The sequence below is a fragment of the Narcine bancroftii genome, chromosome 1 (assembly GCF_036971445.1).
Source record: "Narcine bancroftii isolate sNarBan1 chromosome 1, sNarBan1.hap1, whole genome shotgun sequence".
Lineage (NCBI taxonomy): Eukaryota > Metazoa > Chordata > Chondrichthyes > Torpediniformes > Narcinidae > Narcine > Narcine bancroftii.
In genome coordinates, this window is record NC_091469.1 from 333,908,243 (window position 1) to 333,924,644 (window position 16,402).

The 16,402-nt window shown below is 42.3% G+C and overlaps 1 protein-coding gene across 1 annotated transcript in view; it reads right to left on the bottom strand.

Annotated features, from left to right (window-relative positions):
• myo10 (myosin X) overlaps positions 1-16,402 on the bottom strand; it is a 332,493-nt gene that overhangs the window by 87,434 nt on the left and 228,657 nt on the right. Inside the window, exons 15-17 of the mRNA XM_069909274.1 lie at positions 9,201-9,293; positions 5,454-5,522; positions 3,889-3,971 (exon numbers count right to left, since the gene is read on the bottom strand). Of these exons, the coding sequence (XP_069765375.1) occupies positions 3,889-3,971; positions 5,454-5,522; positions 9,201-9,293 (245 nt within the window). The remainder of the gene's footprint in view (positions 1-3,888; positions 3,972-5,453; positions 5,523-9,200; positions 9,294-16,402) is intronic.

The window sequence follows — 16,402 nt, forward strand, 5'->3', positions numbered from 1 at the left end:
AGCTTCAAGGAAAAACTGCAGTTTAAATATACAATATGTTTCATGCTATGAATGCAAAAACAGTTAAAGATTTTTGTCATTTTCTGATCAAAAAATAATTTTTAGAAGTACTGCAATTCAAAATTATGATGGATTAAAGAATTAAAGATTTAGTGTGTGCATTTCTTGACATTCTACGTTCTTGGATGTATCCAATGAGAATATATTCTCCTGCTCAGGCAGAGCACATTGTGTTTACAGTGAGGGGGGAGCATGTGATGTAGGGTATCGGATGCAGAAGCTCAGAAGCCACGGGGAAGCATTCTAAATACATGTACTGAGCTGAGATATGTGCTAAAGAAAATATACTGTAAAATCATAAAAGCATGAACATCTATATGCATGGAGTGCTCAGTGGTCTTGGTCCTGGAGACAACCCTTTTGTTTAACTCCTTTGCATTCCCTCTTTTATTCCACACCCACATCCACATCACTCTCTGCCTTTAACGTCCACATCACTCTCTGCCTTTAACCAACTTTGGAGAGTACCCCAGTTCTTTCCATTTGTTTCAGTACCTTACGAAATGACCTACATTACACTACATTTCTGGAGTGCAAGAAAATTGTAAGGTGAGTTGAGCCAATAGGTCTTTACATTTTCAAAGCTTCCAAGTAGTCTTAGTACAGGTACACAATCCTTTATCCAGAACCCTTGGGGGACAATGTGTTAGGAATTTCAGATTTCTGGAAAGCCAGATTCAAGCCCACCCAAATTGTGCTGTCATATCTACCCCCACCCCCTTCCAGTTGCACTGCCGGTCTCCCCCACCTCGCCCGCCCGACTCGCGCTGCCGGTCTCCCCCCCTTGCTCACCTGACTTGCATTGCCGGTCTCTCGCCTGCCCGACTTGCGCTGCTGGTCTCCCCCCCCACTTGCCCGCCCGACTCGCACTGCCAGTCTCTCCCCCTCGCCCGCCCGACTCGCCCTGCTGTCTCTCTCCCCACATGGCAGATTTTGGAGCTTTCCGAATTTTAGATGTCCGGATAAAAGATTGTGTACCTGTACAGCCACACTGCTGTGACACTAAGGGTGTAATTTTAATCAATAACTCAGATTCTGTGAACTTAGCAGAACAAATTTCTCTCAAACTCCAAATTTCATCCCACATCCCTCCTCCCACCAAACCAATGATTACACGAGAAGAAGAGGCCTAAAACTTGATGTCTACTTCAGCCAAGTGACCATTATTTGAAAATGAACTTCAATGAGAATAGCCCAGGTCTCCTCTCCAGATATTGGCAACGTGGATCTGACAAATGATGCCATGACATTTCAAGGGCAAGGCCTCACCTGCCTCAAGGGAAAGGCCCCACAATCAAATCTGCATTTCCTTTGCTGTTTATTTCTCAGACTTACTCAGATGTCAGTGAAAAACTTCTGCTTCCTCTCCTCAGGGAAAATAGGGAAGATGTCTCCCTCCACCATCCCATCCTTCTCCTATTCAGCGTGACTCACTTCGCCTAACATCATTCAAGTGCCAATACCTCCAATTCACTCCTGAATGTTACTCTCTCTGTAGGGCCTGTGCTGATTCTTGCTATTTCCAGTTTTCAAGATTCAGTTTATTGTTGCATACACATAAGTCTCAAAAATATTTCCTTTATTTGCTCTGCAAAGAGAAAGAATCACCAACTAATCCAGCACCATTGCTGAAATGTGAAAGAGAAACACAAGAGAGAGTCCCTTCAGAGACAACAGATGGCTGTGGATCCCATAACTCCATAACCTCCAGGACAGCACAGCCTGATCAGCAGTGAAACTGAACTCGATTCAACCCTGGACCAGAACCTCGACGTGTTGGCTGCCAATGGCTTCCAGAGGCTTCTTGGGAGGCCTGTTTACCATTGCACCTTCATGAGGCCCTGAACCAGATCCTGATTCCAGGAGCCAGTCACCAGTAGCTAGTTGTCAGCCCTACAGTGGCTGAGCCCATGGTGGATTCTCCGACAGTAGCCACCTGCAGCTGCATATTCCACACTACAACTCAGGAGTGAGAGAAGCCTCCCCGGACATAGCACTACAGTGGCCCTGGTCAGCTGAAGTGGTTTTCATCCTCTGCAGGCTTCTATTCAGAGGGCAGGCTTCGTGGGTGGGAGAGGAAGATGTTCTCCTGAGTGGAGGGGAGGGTGATGACTGCCTGAGTGGCAGGAGGGAGATGTCCTCCCGCATTCTGCACGCGCACACCTTGATGGTGCGCACTGCCATCTTGATTGTAGATTTTTGACAGGAAAATACTACGGCTGGCCCCATTCTACAGAGAACCAGACCTGCACAGGGGACGATTGGTCTGGATGTCTTGACCAGAGAAGGAAAAGCAATGAGAGGGTACAGTCCTGCTCCTCCTGGGTCCACAGCAACAATGGGGCTGTCATGTTGAGTTAAACAAGAAAGCTGGAAATTGGAGAAGTTGATTTTAACGTCTAGTTAAAGAATGCCGAGACAGAATAAAAGGTGTTGTACCTTCGATTTGTGGGTGGCGTCGGTTTGGAAATGCCTGGGGCCATGAAAAGATGTGTTGAATTGAAGAGGTTGATCACTGAAGGTCCTAGTTGTGGCAGCAGACAGAGCAAAGGTGCTCAACAAAACATTTATTCAGGAGTCTGCCTGCTTTTTTTCTTGTACCTGATGAAGGGCCCAGATTATCCTTTACTTAGTTCACGAAGCATCCATGGGAAGTTGATTTTCTCGAACACGTCCATGTATTGCAGTGCTGTCATGTGGTTCTTACTCTGGTGATACTGAGCTCAGGATGGCTCTCTGGTCTCCACACCCCCTTGGAGTTAGGCTGCCTGTCACTTCTAGCCTCAGTCAGTGAGACCCAGCATCAAGGAGACATAACAGCAGTTCCATCCGAGGGACAGAATGACAGGCGGCAAGCTACAGTCACTGTGGATCCACTTAGTCAAATTACAACATTTTTGGAATTCAGTACCAAGTTTTGCTAATGCAGGAATGGAGAAGGTAAACTAAATGATTGGATGGGGCAGAAAGAGACTCTCCCTCCAAACTCCAATATCCTCGATTTGATCTTGGGTGACGTGTGGATTTTGCACCTTTGGGATTTTGACCACATGGGATTGATTCCTTCAGGGCTCCTGTTTCCTCCCACATTACAATGATACACAGGTTGATCATTAACTGACTGCTGTAAGCTGCAGCACATAAAAATACTAGAGAAATTCAGCGGGTCACAAAGCATTCATAAAAAGGCAGTTGATGTTTCAGGCCTAAGGAATTCCTGATGAAGGGTTCAGGTCTGAAATGTTGGTTACCCTTTACTTTGTGCACTGCACTTGAACCATAGAACATTATAGCACAGAAACAGGCCCTTTTGGCCTTTCTGGTTTGTGCTGAACCATTTTTTTTTGCCTAGTCTCACTGACCTGCACCCAGTCCATTGTCCTCCATACCTCTCCCATCAATGTACCTGACCAAATTCTTCTTAAATTAAAAATTGAGCCTGCATTGAGCTCAGTTGGCAGTTTGTTCCACACTCCCACCACTCCCTGTGTGAAGCCCACATTCACCACCTCAGCTGGTAGCTTGTTCCACACTTGCACCACTCTCTGTGTGAAGGAGCTCCCCTAGCATCTGCCAATTTTCTAATTTACCACTGTTCAGTGCCCCAAGAGTGTGAGTGAGTGGTAGCATTTGGAGAGATTTGATGAGACTACATCACAGGGAAAATTAGTGAGGAACTGAGATATATGGAATTGCTCTGGGGCCCAACATAGACTTGATGGACCAAACAGCCTCCCTCAAAGTTATATGAAACATAGTTTCAGGTTGAATGCCATCTTCTCCATAATTAGCTCAATGCAACCCAGCAAAAAGATTAAAAGTTGGTACCTGCTTTCACGAAGCATATTCAGAACATCATGTCTGAAGGTATCTCTGTTCTTCTCCAAAATCCCCTTCACATGATACAAAACCTCAGGAAGGAAAGCGGATGGATACAAATGAAAAATCAGAGGGACATTGATGAAGCAATCCCGATAACAGAATTGTGAAGTTAAAACACAACATTGGAGAAACTTAGCTGGTCAAACAGTGTACTTTATATGGCAAAGATAAAGATACATAACCAGAATAACTAGAATTATGAAGATTCCTTTACATCAGGGGTGGCCAAGCTACATCCCCCCAGGCCAACTGTGGCCCATTGACAAGTTTTAAATATCAAATGGAATATGGCCCATTAGAACTTAGTTTCAACACTAGATGTCGCTGCCATTTTGATCAACAACTAGACTAATGTTACTGATCAATGAAAACTTTTACCTGTTTTTAAAAAAAAATTGACCTCAGTCAAAAAGTTTACCTGTTAAAAAAATGTCCATCTCAGCTAAAAAAAAAGACGAATACATCAGTTAAAAAAAAATGTTTACTCCAATTTTAAAAAAAATGTTTACCTCATGGTGGAACCGAAAAGAGTGCTGAAAATTTCAGACAGATTGGGAAAATTAATATTTTTTTCACAGAAATCAGGGGAAAGTGTGTCTGCTTGATAGTCCATCGACAGATTTACACATTGCTTCATGCTCATTAAGGTGGACACGTGGACCATGAACTGTTTTCACTGAGAGTTGAGGAGGAATTTTGGAAACTGCTTTGTCCCTTTCCTTCTTTCTCTTTTCTCCTATTCTTATTTTGCACCCAGGATTTCTTTGTTTCCCACTGCTCTTTGAGTGAGTTTTAAAGTTTTATTGTATTCGTTTCAATTTAAGAGCAGCAGATACAGAAATGCCTACAGATATGCAGATACAGAAATATGTGAGCGCATCAATGAACTACTGTGATGTCAACAGTTAAATTGTTCAGTTTTGATACAAAATTAATTTTTTGATGGCACAGGGGTGTCTGATCAAAGAAACACAATTTTTCTTGCAGTGTCTCTGTTTGAAAACTGCACAGTTTAATATTGAAACAAAGTATAAACCGAAACAAAGTTGGGAAAAAATTTTAAATGTAGAGATAAAGAATGAAACATAGAAGTTATGTATAGGAACAATGAGGTACATGATAACTACTAGATTATGTATGAAACAATATAACTGGCTACATAGATTTATAGATTACTCCTCAGAAATTAAAAGAGTGGAACCCAACAGCATCGGATCGATGCTTTTGCTGTAAGCAAGAGACTGGAACAACATTACATGCAATTTGGACATGTACAAAAGTGAAAACTTTCTGGGAAGATCCAAACCTAATATTAAACAAAATCACAAAAAATAATATACGAATTTAAAAAAAAATATTGTTTGGCCCGTGACTCCTTATATTTTTCTCTATGTGGCCCACAACCAAAAAAGGTTTGCCCCCCCACCTCTGCATTACATCATCATTAACTGTCACAATAAAAAGATTAGTTTGAGATGACTTTATTCGTAAATGAGAAACAAAATAAATACCTCTCCAGCATAGTGTTTCACTCCAAAATAATGGTCAATGACTCTGGGTTTCACGTAACATGGATTGCTCTGGGAAGAAGGTGGAAAATAGATTATTGATAGATCAAGTTAATACACTTGAATGAATTATAATGATTCTGTTGGCAGTTTAAATACTGCCAGTCATGCAGCATTCTTTATGTAGCAAAGGCAAAGATATATAACCAACGTTTGAGGCCTGAGCCTTTCATCAAGGTGTGAGCAAACAGCAGGCAGGTGTCTGAATAAAATGGTGGGTGAGCAGCAAAGGCAAAAGGTCATAGATGGATATGGGTGGGGATGAGAGGGAAGAAGGGAAAAAAAGCTGTGATGGGGAGGGGATAGCTCTGTGAATGGAGAGCGAAGGGAGTGCAGAGGTGGAGGAATGGAGACAGAGGGATGGGGAAGAGAGGAAGACAGGAGAATGGACAAACAAGGGCAGAGGGGGCCAGGGCAGATATATAGGAAATGGAGTCAGTGTGGGTAATGTCTGAGATGATGGTGGTAGAAGGGAAGCCACATTTTTCAACAACTTCCAATTTCCTGAACTTAACTGCATCATTTTCACTATTGACGTCCAAATTCTATACACTGCCATCCCAAACGGCTCAAAACCCTTAATTTCTTTCTCAACAAAACCAGTCCCATCTTCATCACCACCCTCCTCCAGCTGCCAGAACAAGTCCTTACCTTCAATAACTTCTCCTTTGACTCATACCACTTTCTCCAAGTCAAATGGGTAGCCATGGTTCCTGCCTGGGTCCCAGATATGCCTGCCTTTTGGAGCAAGTCATTCTACACACCTACACAGGCAAGACCCCTGAACTCTTCCTCTGCTACACGACAACTACATTGGTGCTGCCTCATGCACCATAATGATCTTAGCAACTTCATCCACTTTGCTGGCAACTTTCACCCAACCTCAAATTCAAATGATCCATCTATAGCAATATTCTTACCTTTCGCGATCTCCCTGTCTCCATCTCAGGAGACAAGCTTTCTACAGACATTTTCTACAAACTCACCAACTCCCACAACTTCACCTCTTCACACCCTGTCCTCTGTAAGTCTTCTATTCCTTTCTCCCAATTCCTGTCTCCATTGTATCTGTTCCCAGGATGAAGTCTTTCATTCCAGATCTTCTTCAAAATATGTGGTTTCCCCTCTACCACAAACAAGGTATTTCCTCCACATCTGCTCTGGCCCATTCTGCCCCTGGATGCAACAAGGACAGGATTCCCCTTGTCCTCACCTATCACCCCACCAACCTCGACATCCAATATATCTGCAATTTCCATCACCTACAACATGATTCCACTACCACCACACATTTTCCCCTCTCATTTCATCTCCACCTTCTGCAGGGACCATCCCTCCACGACTTCCTTGTTTACTAATCCCTTTCCATTAATCGCCCCCTTGGCATCTTGCTCTGTGACTGCAGGTGATGCTCCACTTGTGCTTACAATTCCCCCCTTAACACCATTCGGGCTCCAAATGAAGCACTACTTTTGCTAGTGAATCAGCATCTGTTGCTCCCTTTGTGGCTTCCTCTACAGTGGAGGGACTGGACGCAGACTGGGAGAGTGATTAGCTGAGCACTTTTGCTCTGTCCGTAGTAATGGCACAATCTCTCCAAGACCATCCATTTCAAATCCGTGCCTACTCCCACATGAGCATGAAGCTCATGCCTTCATGCACTGCCAAACCAAGGCCACTCATAAATTGGAGGAGCAACAGTTAATATTCTGTCTGGCACTTTACAACCGGATAGCATTGACATCGACCTCCAATTTCTGTTCAGTCACTCCCCTATCTCTCTCTTGCCCATCCTTCTTTCTCCTTTCCTCCATCTCTCCACCCCCTTCCCTCTCCATTCACTGCTTTCCCCTCCCCTTATCACTTCTCAGTTTTTTTTTCCCTTGTCCCCTTCCTCTCATATCCACATAACTTCTTGTCTGTGGGCTTGTTGTCCTTTCCCTGCCCCTGCCCCCGTGTGCCTGCCTGCATCTTTCTCATTCCTTGAAGGGCTCAGGCCTGAAATGCTGGTTATGTATCTTTATCTTTGCTACATAAAGAACGGCACATGACTTGCTGAGCTTCTCCAGTTATTTTATGTCAACCTCAATCACAACATCTTCAGATTTTCTTGCTTAAATGACAGATATCCCCCACTTTACGCCACTTCGCTTTTACGAATGATCTACATTAGCACTTGTTCGCTCAACTGAAGGGGATTTTTGCTTTTACGAAAAAAGATGAGTGAAAAGTCAGTCTCCAGAAGGGAGATTTGCTGTGGCCAGAATCAGGGTGGTAGTAATGAACAAAATAAACAGTGTCAAGGAGGTCTCGTGAGAGCTGGCCTTGGTGGCCACCATGTTGTATTTGGCTTTGGTCTTTTAATAAATTGAGAGCGAACATGAAGGATGGACAGAGCGAGGGAGGTACTAAGCGCAAGGGACTCGGAATGGAAAGGTCTGGGGCAAAAGGAGTCGTCCCCAGGAGAGAGGCTGAGGATTGAGAGGCTGGAGGTGAGAGGCAGTAAGTGGGTGAGGGAGAAGAAAGACATATGTTTTCATTATTTATGCATGTTTGGGTGGGGGGGGGGGGGGGGTTGCTAGGGATGTGGCCTGAAAGACAAGGGTGCAGCAGCTCGAAAAATTTCCATCAGCTACAACATTATTCTACGATCATACTTTTTCCCCTCGAACCACTGCATTAGATGAATACAGTATGATTTGATAGGTTATTTTTTTGGGTCTGGGAATGCTCAATTGCTTCTTCACGTTACACCATTTCGGATTACAAAATGTTTCACAGGAACGCTCTACTTTCAGATAGCAGGGGAAACCTGTATTCTTTTGATAGTCTAAGTTTATTCCTATGCCATGCTAAAGAGACTAAAATCATTTATTCTAAAGAACTGCTTTGAATAAATAGTTGTGCACAGCAGAAATAATAAAGCCTAGTGGAAATAAATTCAGAAATGCAGAGTTAAATGGTTTATTTTATACAATTTACAGATAAGGTTAGAATTGATACTTTTAAACAATACCTTCACTGTGTGGGGGACCTAATTCAAACAATAGTAAGGTTCAGGGTGGCACAGTTAGAGTAGTGGCTAGTGCAATGCTATTACAGCGCCATCGACCTGGGTTCGAATCTACTGCTGTCTGTAAAGAGTTTGTATGTTTGCTCTGTGTTCATGTGGATTTCTTCCAGATGTTCCAGTTTCATCCACCTTTCAAAGATGTATGCAGATTGTAGGTTAGTTGGTGTTTTCGGGGGGGGGGTGGGGGAGGGATGGGCTCATGGACCAGAAGGGTCTGTTACCGTGCTGTATGTCTAAATTTAAAATGTAAGAGATTAAATTTTTTTAAATTGTGTTCTCGTTATTGATTGTGGAAGCTAACAAGTTTCTTATCCTGGCCAAGGTCCTGGATGCACAAGACAAAACTCATCCTCCTCTTTCTGCCGATGCCAGAAGTTTGAACTTTCCATAGTTCAGAATCGGACAGGCATGGCATCAGAAACTAGCTTGTGGCACGAAATGAGGCAGGGGAAGAAAGAGCTGGCAATGAGGTGGTGGGGTGAGGAATTAATCTGATGCACTCAAAACCAAGGCTGTTATGCACAATTCTGCCTGCAGTTTGTCTAAGTAGTAGGCTTGTGAATGGGTTCAGTTGTACTCACATAACACATTGACACCAGAGAACTGTCAGCACTTACCGAATGCTGACTGTGCAATTTTTCCAGCAGTGTGCTATCAGTGCCCTTTGGAAAATGGCTTTCCTCATTGATAAGGGCCAGAATTCCCATTTTCTGTAAAAAAAACTATGAAAGTTAGGATGCCCAATAACTTACACTTTACCCATTAGAACTTTATGGTGTAACAAATACTTACCTTCTGGATTACACATTTAATGGTGGAATATTACTTTTTACCCCCTCCATAAATCTTCGTCCGTGAAGCCAAGCCAAAGAAGAATTAAACAACTGGGCAGCTATTTTCCATGATGCATCAATCCACCAGGAAAGCCACTTATGAAAATTAAGATTTTCTTAGAAATAAGATTGCTTCCATTTTTAACAGCTGTATTTCTAAAACACATGAGATCAAACAATTTTCCATTTTAATTTTGTTTCCTTCCCTCCCAACCCTTGGGGATAAGCGTGAGGATTTCATCCACTCATAAGGGAAAAGACTTGGAATCCCCACTATGCACTGGAGATGAAGTGCCAGGATACTCAGGGTACCATGGTGAGCACAAATCAGTGCTATTGTGACCTGGTTTGGAATCCATCCCTGTCTATAAGGAATTTGTACGTTCTCCCTGTGTCCGTGTGAACTTCCTCCAAGTGCTCCGGTTTCCTCCCACTCTCCAAAGACGTACAGGGTTTATAGGTTAATTAGTATATTTGGGCAGCATGGACTCATGGACCGGAAGGGCCTGATACAGTGCTGTATCTCCAAATTAAAATGAATAAAAAGCCCATATTTAATGCTCCAAGAATGAAAATAAATGGATGCAAAACAATACACTGAATTTCTAAATTCCTCAGAGCCCCAATGGGAAACAAGGCTCTTTGGCATGCATGGTCTTCTGAGTTCTACTGAAATATTGGCTAGTTGGAAATCTCTGCCAACTGGTGGGCCACAGGGTGCAGCAAGTAATTAAGAAAACAAATTGAATTCTGGCCTTTACTGCAAAGAGGATGGAAGACAAAAGCAAAAAGTCTTTCCTCTGCTAAACAGCAGGGTACCAAGTGGTATATTGATCACATTTAAGGAGGGTATATGCTTCTCCGAGGGGAACTTTGACAAGGATCACTGGATTGAATCCAAAATAAACTGAACAGATTGGGCTCCACATTCACGAAGGATGAGAAATGATCTCATTTTTCACTCAGGAGGGAGAATTTCAGAATACAGATTCTTTCATTTAAGATAGTTACGAGGAGGAATTTCTTTTCAGAGGATTTGAAATTTTACTGAACTTTGTAAAGACCAATGGACACTTTCTGGACTACAGGGGAACCTTAATGATTATGAGGAACAGGTGGGAAAGGTCAACAGATACCAAAATCATATCAGTCATGATCTTCCTGAAGAACAGCACAGGCTCAACAGGCCTTTTGCTCCTATTTCTTATATTTAGAACACTTGTTCAAGAAGCATCCAGAGCCCAAAACGACAAGTGATCATCAATACCTCAATATTAAACTGCTGAGTTAAAATTTCATGGCAAAGCAGAACAGTCTATAGTCTGTCTCCAATTCAATTAAATAAGGATCTCCAGATGCTACTTAATAATGGATTACATATCCATGCAATTCATTCCTGTAATAGTTGTTTATAGTTAACTGTTGGCAGAAATGTGAAATTAATTATCTTTCCTTTATCAACCACTCCCCCATCCAAATGCTCCAAATAGCTAACCTCAATATTGTGCATTGTTTAACCCAAATTGAAATAGTTATGAGTCACTGCAGATTAGAGAATATAATGCTATAATAGAATGTAACATGGGACCAGAGTTTGATCCCAAGGCTTGGAACTTGGTGGCATTTGTGCAATGTGGTCTCACTATCCTCACCCCACTCTCTACAGCCGGCACTCAGAGCAATGACCATGCAAACCAGAGGCTGAGCGAGCCCCAAACTCAACCAGACTCTTTGACCTGATACGTTAACTCGGTTCCCTTCTGTTGCTGCTTGAATTAAAATAAGCTCTTCCAGCACTTATGAATTTGACTCCAAAGGGAGCAGCATCATGCTATAAATTGGAAGAAGGGTGGCTGCAGCATGTGCTGACTGAGGCAGTCAACATCATAAAGGGACTCTATCACCCTGGTCACAACTTCTTTTCACTGCTACTGTTAGGTCTGCTTTGTTCATGAATGAGTGAGACAAACACCAGACTGAGTCGAAATCAGGGTTCTTTGTTCTTTATTACCGGATTGTAACACTTGCGACTAACAATGTTAGTCGGAGAATGCATTCTGCCGTTATCAGCAAAATGGTGATTTTTTATACCCTTGGATACGTGCTTAGAACATCATCATATCATTACTTGTCCAATGACTAAAACTGTTGCTATCCTTTCCCTGCTAGCTTCCTGCCTCTCAATCCATCAATGTCTCTCTTATCTTGTAAGTACAAGGATGCATTCACATCTTGTTACAGCCCTGCACAGGGTAACTCCTTACACATTCCCATCTCATGATGTTTTACCTTACACTACCTTCAGACAGAAGGTGCAGAAGCCTGAAGACTCAACAGCTTTAGGTTCAAGAACTGTTTGTTTCTAAGTTATCAGGCTCCTGAAACTCCCCTTGTACATTAATTCGGTACTGCTTTGACACCACAAAAGGACTGTCTGCATTAGAATAACTGAATATTTATCATCTATGTTTTGCATTTATTGTCTTTTTATTAATTGAATGAAATGTATATATTTTTTATAGTTTTCAAAAAAACATCTATTCGGCTGCAGCCAGTGAGAATTTTGATGCACATATATTGCACAATGGATATGACAATAAATTGATTATCATTTAACAATGCACTGCAGTTGCTAGCCTACAATCCTCTGATAACATCTGCCACCAAGGAGGACAAGGCCACAGGTGCCTGGGGTCACCTCTTCCTGCAGATTTCTCTTCAAGTCACATACCAGCATTACTTGGAAATTATATCAACTATCACCCAGTAGCACTAATATCTACTGTGATGAAATGCTTTGAGAAGTTGGTCACATGGCCAGAATTAACATGTATCTAAGCAAAGGTCTGGACTCGCTGCAATTCGCCTACCATTACAACTGCTCCACAGCAGATATAATTTCACTGGCTCTCCACTCAGCTCTGGATCACCTCAAAAACCACAAAATTCATACTCTTCATAGACTGCACCATTATTCCCTCAGTGCTGGTCAAGAGTTCCAAATCCTGAGCCCCTGCACACCCTCTGCAACTGGATCCTTCACTTACTCATTGGAAAGCCAATCCACTTCGAGGATGTGTGCTTAGCCCACTGCTCTACTCTATATTACATGATTGTGTGGCCAGGCACAATTCCAATTCCAAGGTTGTCAGCAGAATGAGGAAACATACAGGAGAGAGATAAATCAGCTCATTGAGTGGTGTCACACCAACAACCTTGCACTCAGTGTTAGCAAAACCAAGGAGTTGATTGCAGACTTCAAGATAAATCCCATGGGATTTCTTCTTTCTTTCTTATTTCTCTCTTTTCCTTTCTTTGGGAGGGTGGGGGGAGGGGGGGTGGGATAAGGGATTATAGTCATCATGTGTCATAGATCATTAGATTTTATCTGCATTTGAGGAAATTAAGTATATCACTGAAGACTCGAAAAATTCTACAGGTGTACCGAGGAAGCATTCTGGCTGGTTTCATCACTGTTTGGTATGGAGGTGCCAATGCTCAGTTCAAGAATAAGGTTCTGCACAGGAGACTAGCGTACAAACTTAAAGAACATGGTATAGAAGGTATGGTATTAAGGTGGAAAGAGAATTGGTTGATGGACAGGAAGCAAAGAATAGGAATAAATGGGTTCTTTTCAGCCAGTGACTAGTGGGGCACTCCTGGGTTCTGTGCTGAGGCCACAGTTATTTACAATGTATATCAATGACTTTGATGTGGGAATAGAAAGCAGCATTTCAAAATTTACAGATGACACCAAGTTAGGTAGCGGGGTTAGCTGTGTAGAGGATTCAAAGAGGGTGCAAGCTGACTTGGACAAGTTAGGCGAGTGGGCCAAGAAGTGGCAGATGCAATATAATGTGGATAAATGTGAGGTTATCCACTTTGGAGGTAAGACCAGGAAAGAGGATTATTATCTAAATGGTATTGTGACAGAATATAGATATGTTTTTGGGAGATAAAATGGGGCAGGTTTTTTTAGTGAAGGTCACATACAAACACCTTAAAACAGATCTTATTTAAAATACTGGAGTTCTGTTCATGCTAGACATGTCATCAGGGCAAACAGCCTTTGCAATAACTATGGAGGATGCACAAGAGACTTCACTAATGGATTGTTTACAAAAAAGGCAACAGATGAAAGAACTTGTCAGAGCTGCAGTCTGTCTGCAGTGGAACGTGCTGTTCTAGGAGGGTCTTGTGGTTTTGCAAGCAGAGAGAGTCAAACAGGCTTTCTCTGAGAGAGAGAGAGAGAGAGTGTGAGAGATCAGTTTTACAGTTAGCAGCAGCAATTGGGACTGGAAATAGGACAAGCTGGCAAAGCTTGTGGAAAACCCCATTTGGAAGACAGGTTGTGATTGCTTAATTCAGCCTGGTCAAAGCCCTTGTGGTTCATGCAAGAGGAGAGGACTGGTGGCCTAATGTTTCACTTGAAATAAGAGAAACACAAAGGATCTCTGTGGTGACCTGAAAGAAAGAGGTTATCATCTGGAGAACCCTGAGGGGGCAAGTTTCTTCGGCAAGACACTGAAGTGGCTGATTAAAAAAGGAATCAGTTGTGGGTATCAGTGTACAATGAATCTCTCTCTGAAAACCAACAAGAACCTTCCTGAGCAGTTACCATTTACCTTTCAAGCACCAAAGCCTGGTGAACTTTATAAATGTTAAATAAGAATTTCCTGCAACCAGTGAACTTGGAGGAATGAGAAGTGAGATTGGACTGTGAATCAAAGAACTTTTCTGAACTTACACACACATTACATACACGTGTGCTTAGAATTAGAAGGGGGTTAAGTTAGGTTAGTTAAGTTAATAGTGATAAGTTAACGTGTGATTCTGTTTTCATGTTTAAAGATACTTAAAAGCAATTTTGGTTTAAGTAACCATTTGTCTTGGTGAATATCTATTGCTGCTGGGTTTTGGGGTCCTCTGGACTCGTAACAGTATCTGTTTTGGAAAAGGGGAAAGGCAGTGAGACTTGGGTGTCGCTGTGCATCAGTCATTGAAAGTGGGCATGCAGGTATGACAGGCAGTGAGGAAGGCGAATGGTATGTTGGCATTCGTAGCAAAAGGATTTGGGTACAGGAGTAGGAGGTCCTACTGCAGCTGTACAGGGCCTTGGTGAGATCACAGTTGGAATACTGTGTTCAATTTTGGTCTCCTTATCTGAAGAAGGACATCTTCACCATGGAGGGATGCAGAGAAGGTTCACTTGATTAAAACCAGGAATGGAAGGACTTGCATATGAAGAAAGGTTGGATTGACTAGGTCTGTATTCACTGGAATTTAGAAGATTGAGGGGGAATCTTATAGAAACATACAAAATTCTTAAAGGATTAGAGAGATTTGATGCAGGAAGGTTGTTTCCGATACTGGGTTTAAGGATAAGGGGAAGTCTTTTAGGACTGAGATGAGAAAAAAATTTCTTCTCTCAGAGAGTGGTGAATCTGTGGAATTCTTTGCCAAAGGATCTAGTTGAGGCCGGTTCCTTATCAATATTTAAGAGGAGGTTATAATTGGACTTTATGGCTGAGGGGATTGGGGGTATAGGGAGAAGGCAGGAACCAGGTATTGATTAGCTATGATCATAATGAATGGCAGTATAGGCTTGAAGGGCCAAACAGCCTACTCCTATACCTATGTTTCTATGTTAACTTGGCCTGAGACATCATGGCATCAGACTTCACTCCAGTGAGGACATCTACAAGAGGTGGTGTATTAAGAAATCAGCCTCTATCCTGAAGGACCCCCACCACCCAGGCCATCAGGAAAAAGGTAACGGAGCCTAAAGATGAGCACTCAGTGGCACAAGGACAGTTTCTTCCCTGCTGCCATCCTGAATAATACTTTGACATTTTGTACAGTTTTGATTAGGTGGTTTACATGAATGTTTGCACTGTGATCCTGCCGCAAAACAACAAATTTTATGACTTGTTCAAGACAATAAATTCTGATTCTAAATCCTGGAATTCCCTTCCCAACAGATATGTGGGAGCATCTTCACCAAAGAAGATCTGAAGTTCTTCAACTCCACTATTCTATAATGGCTGTCAAACCTAAATGGTTTTTAAAATACTTCTGCATGAATCACAAAAGGTTGGTTTGCATTTTCAACAGGCAATTGAGAAGCAAATGGCATGTTGACCTTCATCGCTAGAGGGAATGAATGGAAGAGCAGACAGATTCTGCTGTAACTGTACAGATGAGGCCACTTCATTATAGGTTGATTACAGAGATGAGAGGGTTAACCTATGAGGAGACATTAAGAACCCCTGGAATTCAGAAGAATGACGTGATATCTTAGAAATATAAAATTAAAGATAACAGAGTCAGGAAAGAGAAGTTAGTGACACTAGAATGAGGGGCACAACTTCAAGATTCAGAAGAGTGACTTTAGGATGGAGATAAGGAAGACCTGCTTTGCTCAGAGAATAGTGAATCTGTGGAATTTTCTGCCAAGGAAAGAGGAGAGCCTGCCTCATTAAATCTATTTAAGATACAGTTGAACAGAGTTTTGCATTGGGAGGAATGAAGGGAACTGGAGAAAAGGCAAGTCAGTGCAGCTGTGTCCATAGCCACATCAGTCTTGATCTTACTGAATGGTGGAGGTGGCCTGCTCCTGCTCCCACTATATTTTGTTTTTATATTAAAAATCAAGACGTGAAAAAAAATGTTAAAGTGCATAAAATCCATTTTTTAAAAATTAAAGGAAATCAATGAATCTGAGTAGATGTGAACAAATTGCTATCCTTCCCCTTTGAAGCTGTGGGGAACAGATGCTGATCAGAACAGATTCAGGTTCATTGAGTTGACAGCACCTGGTGACTGCCTGATGAAATGCATTGTCTTCATTTGTATAAGACTTCAAGAGGAGACGAAGGGTAGAGCACAAGTAAGGAAACATCAGAAGAGAGCAGGTGAGGGAGGAGTCACGTGATGGAGTAGTGGCCGGTAGGGGAACTCCAGCCCTCTCCAGAAAAGTAAAAAAA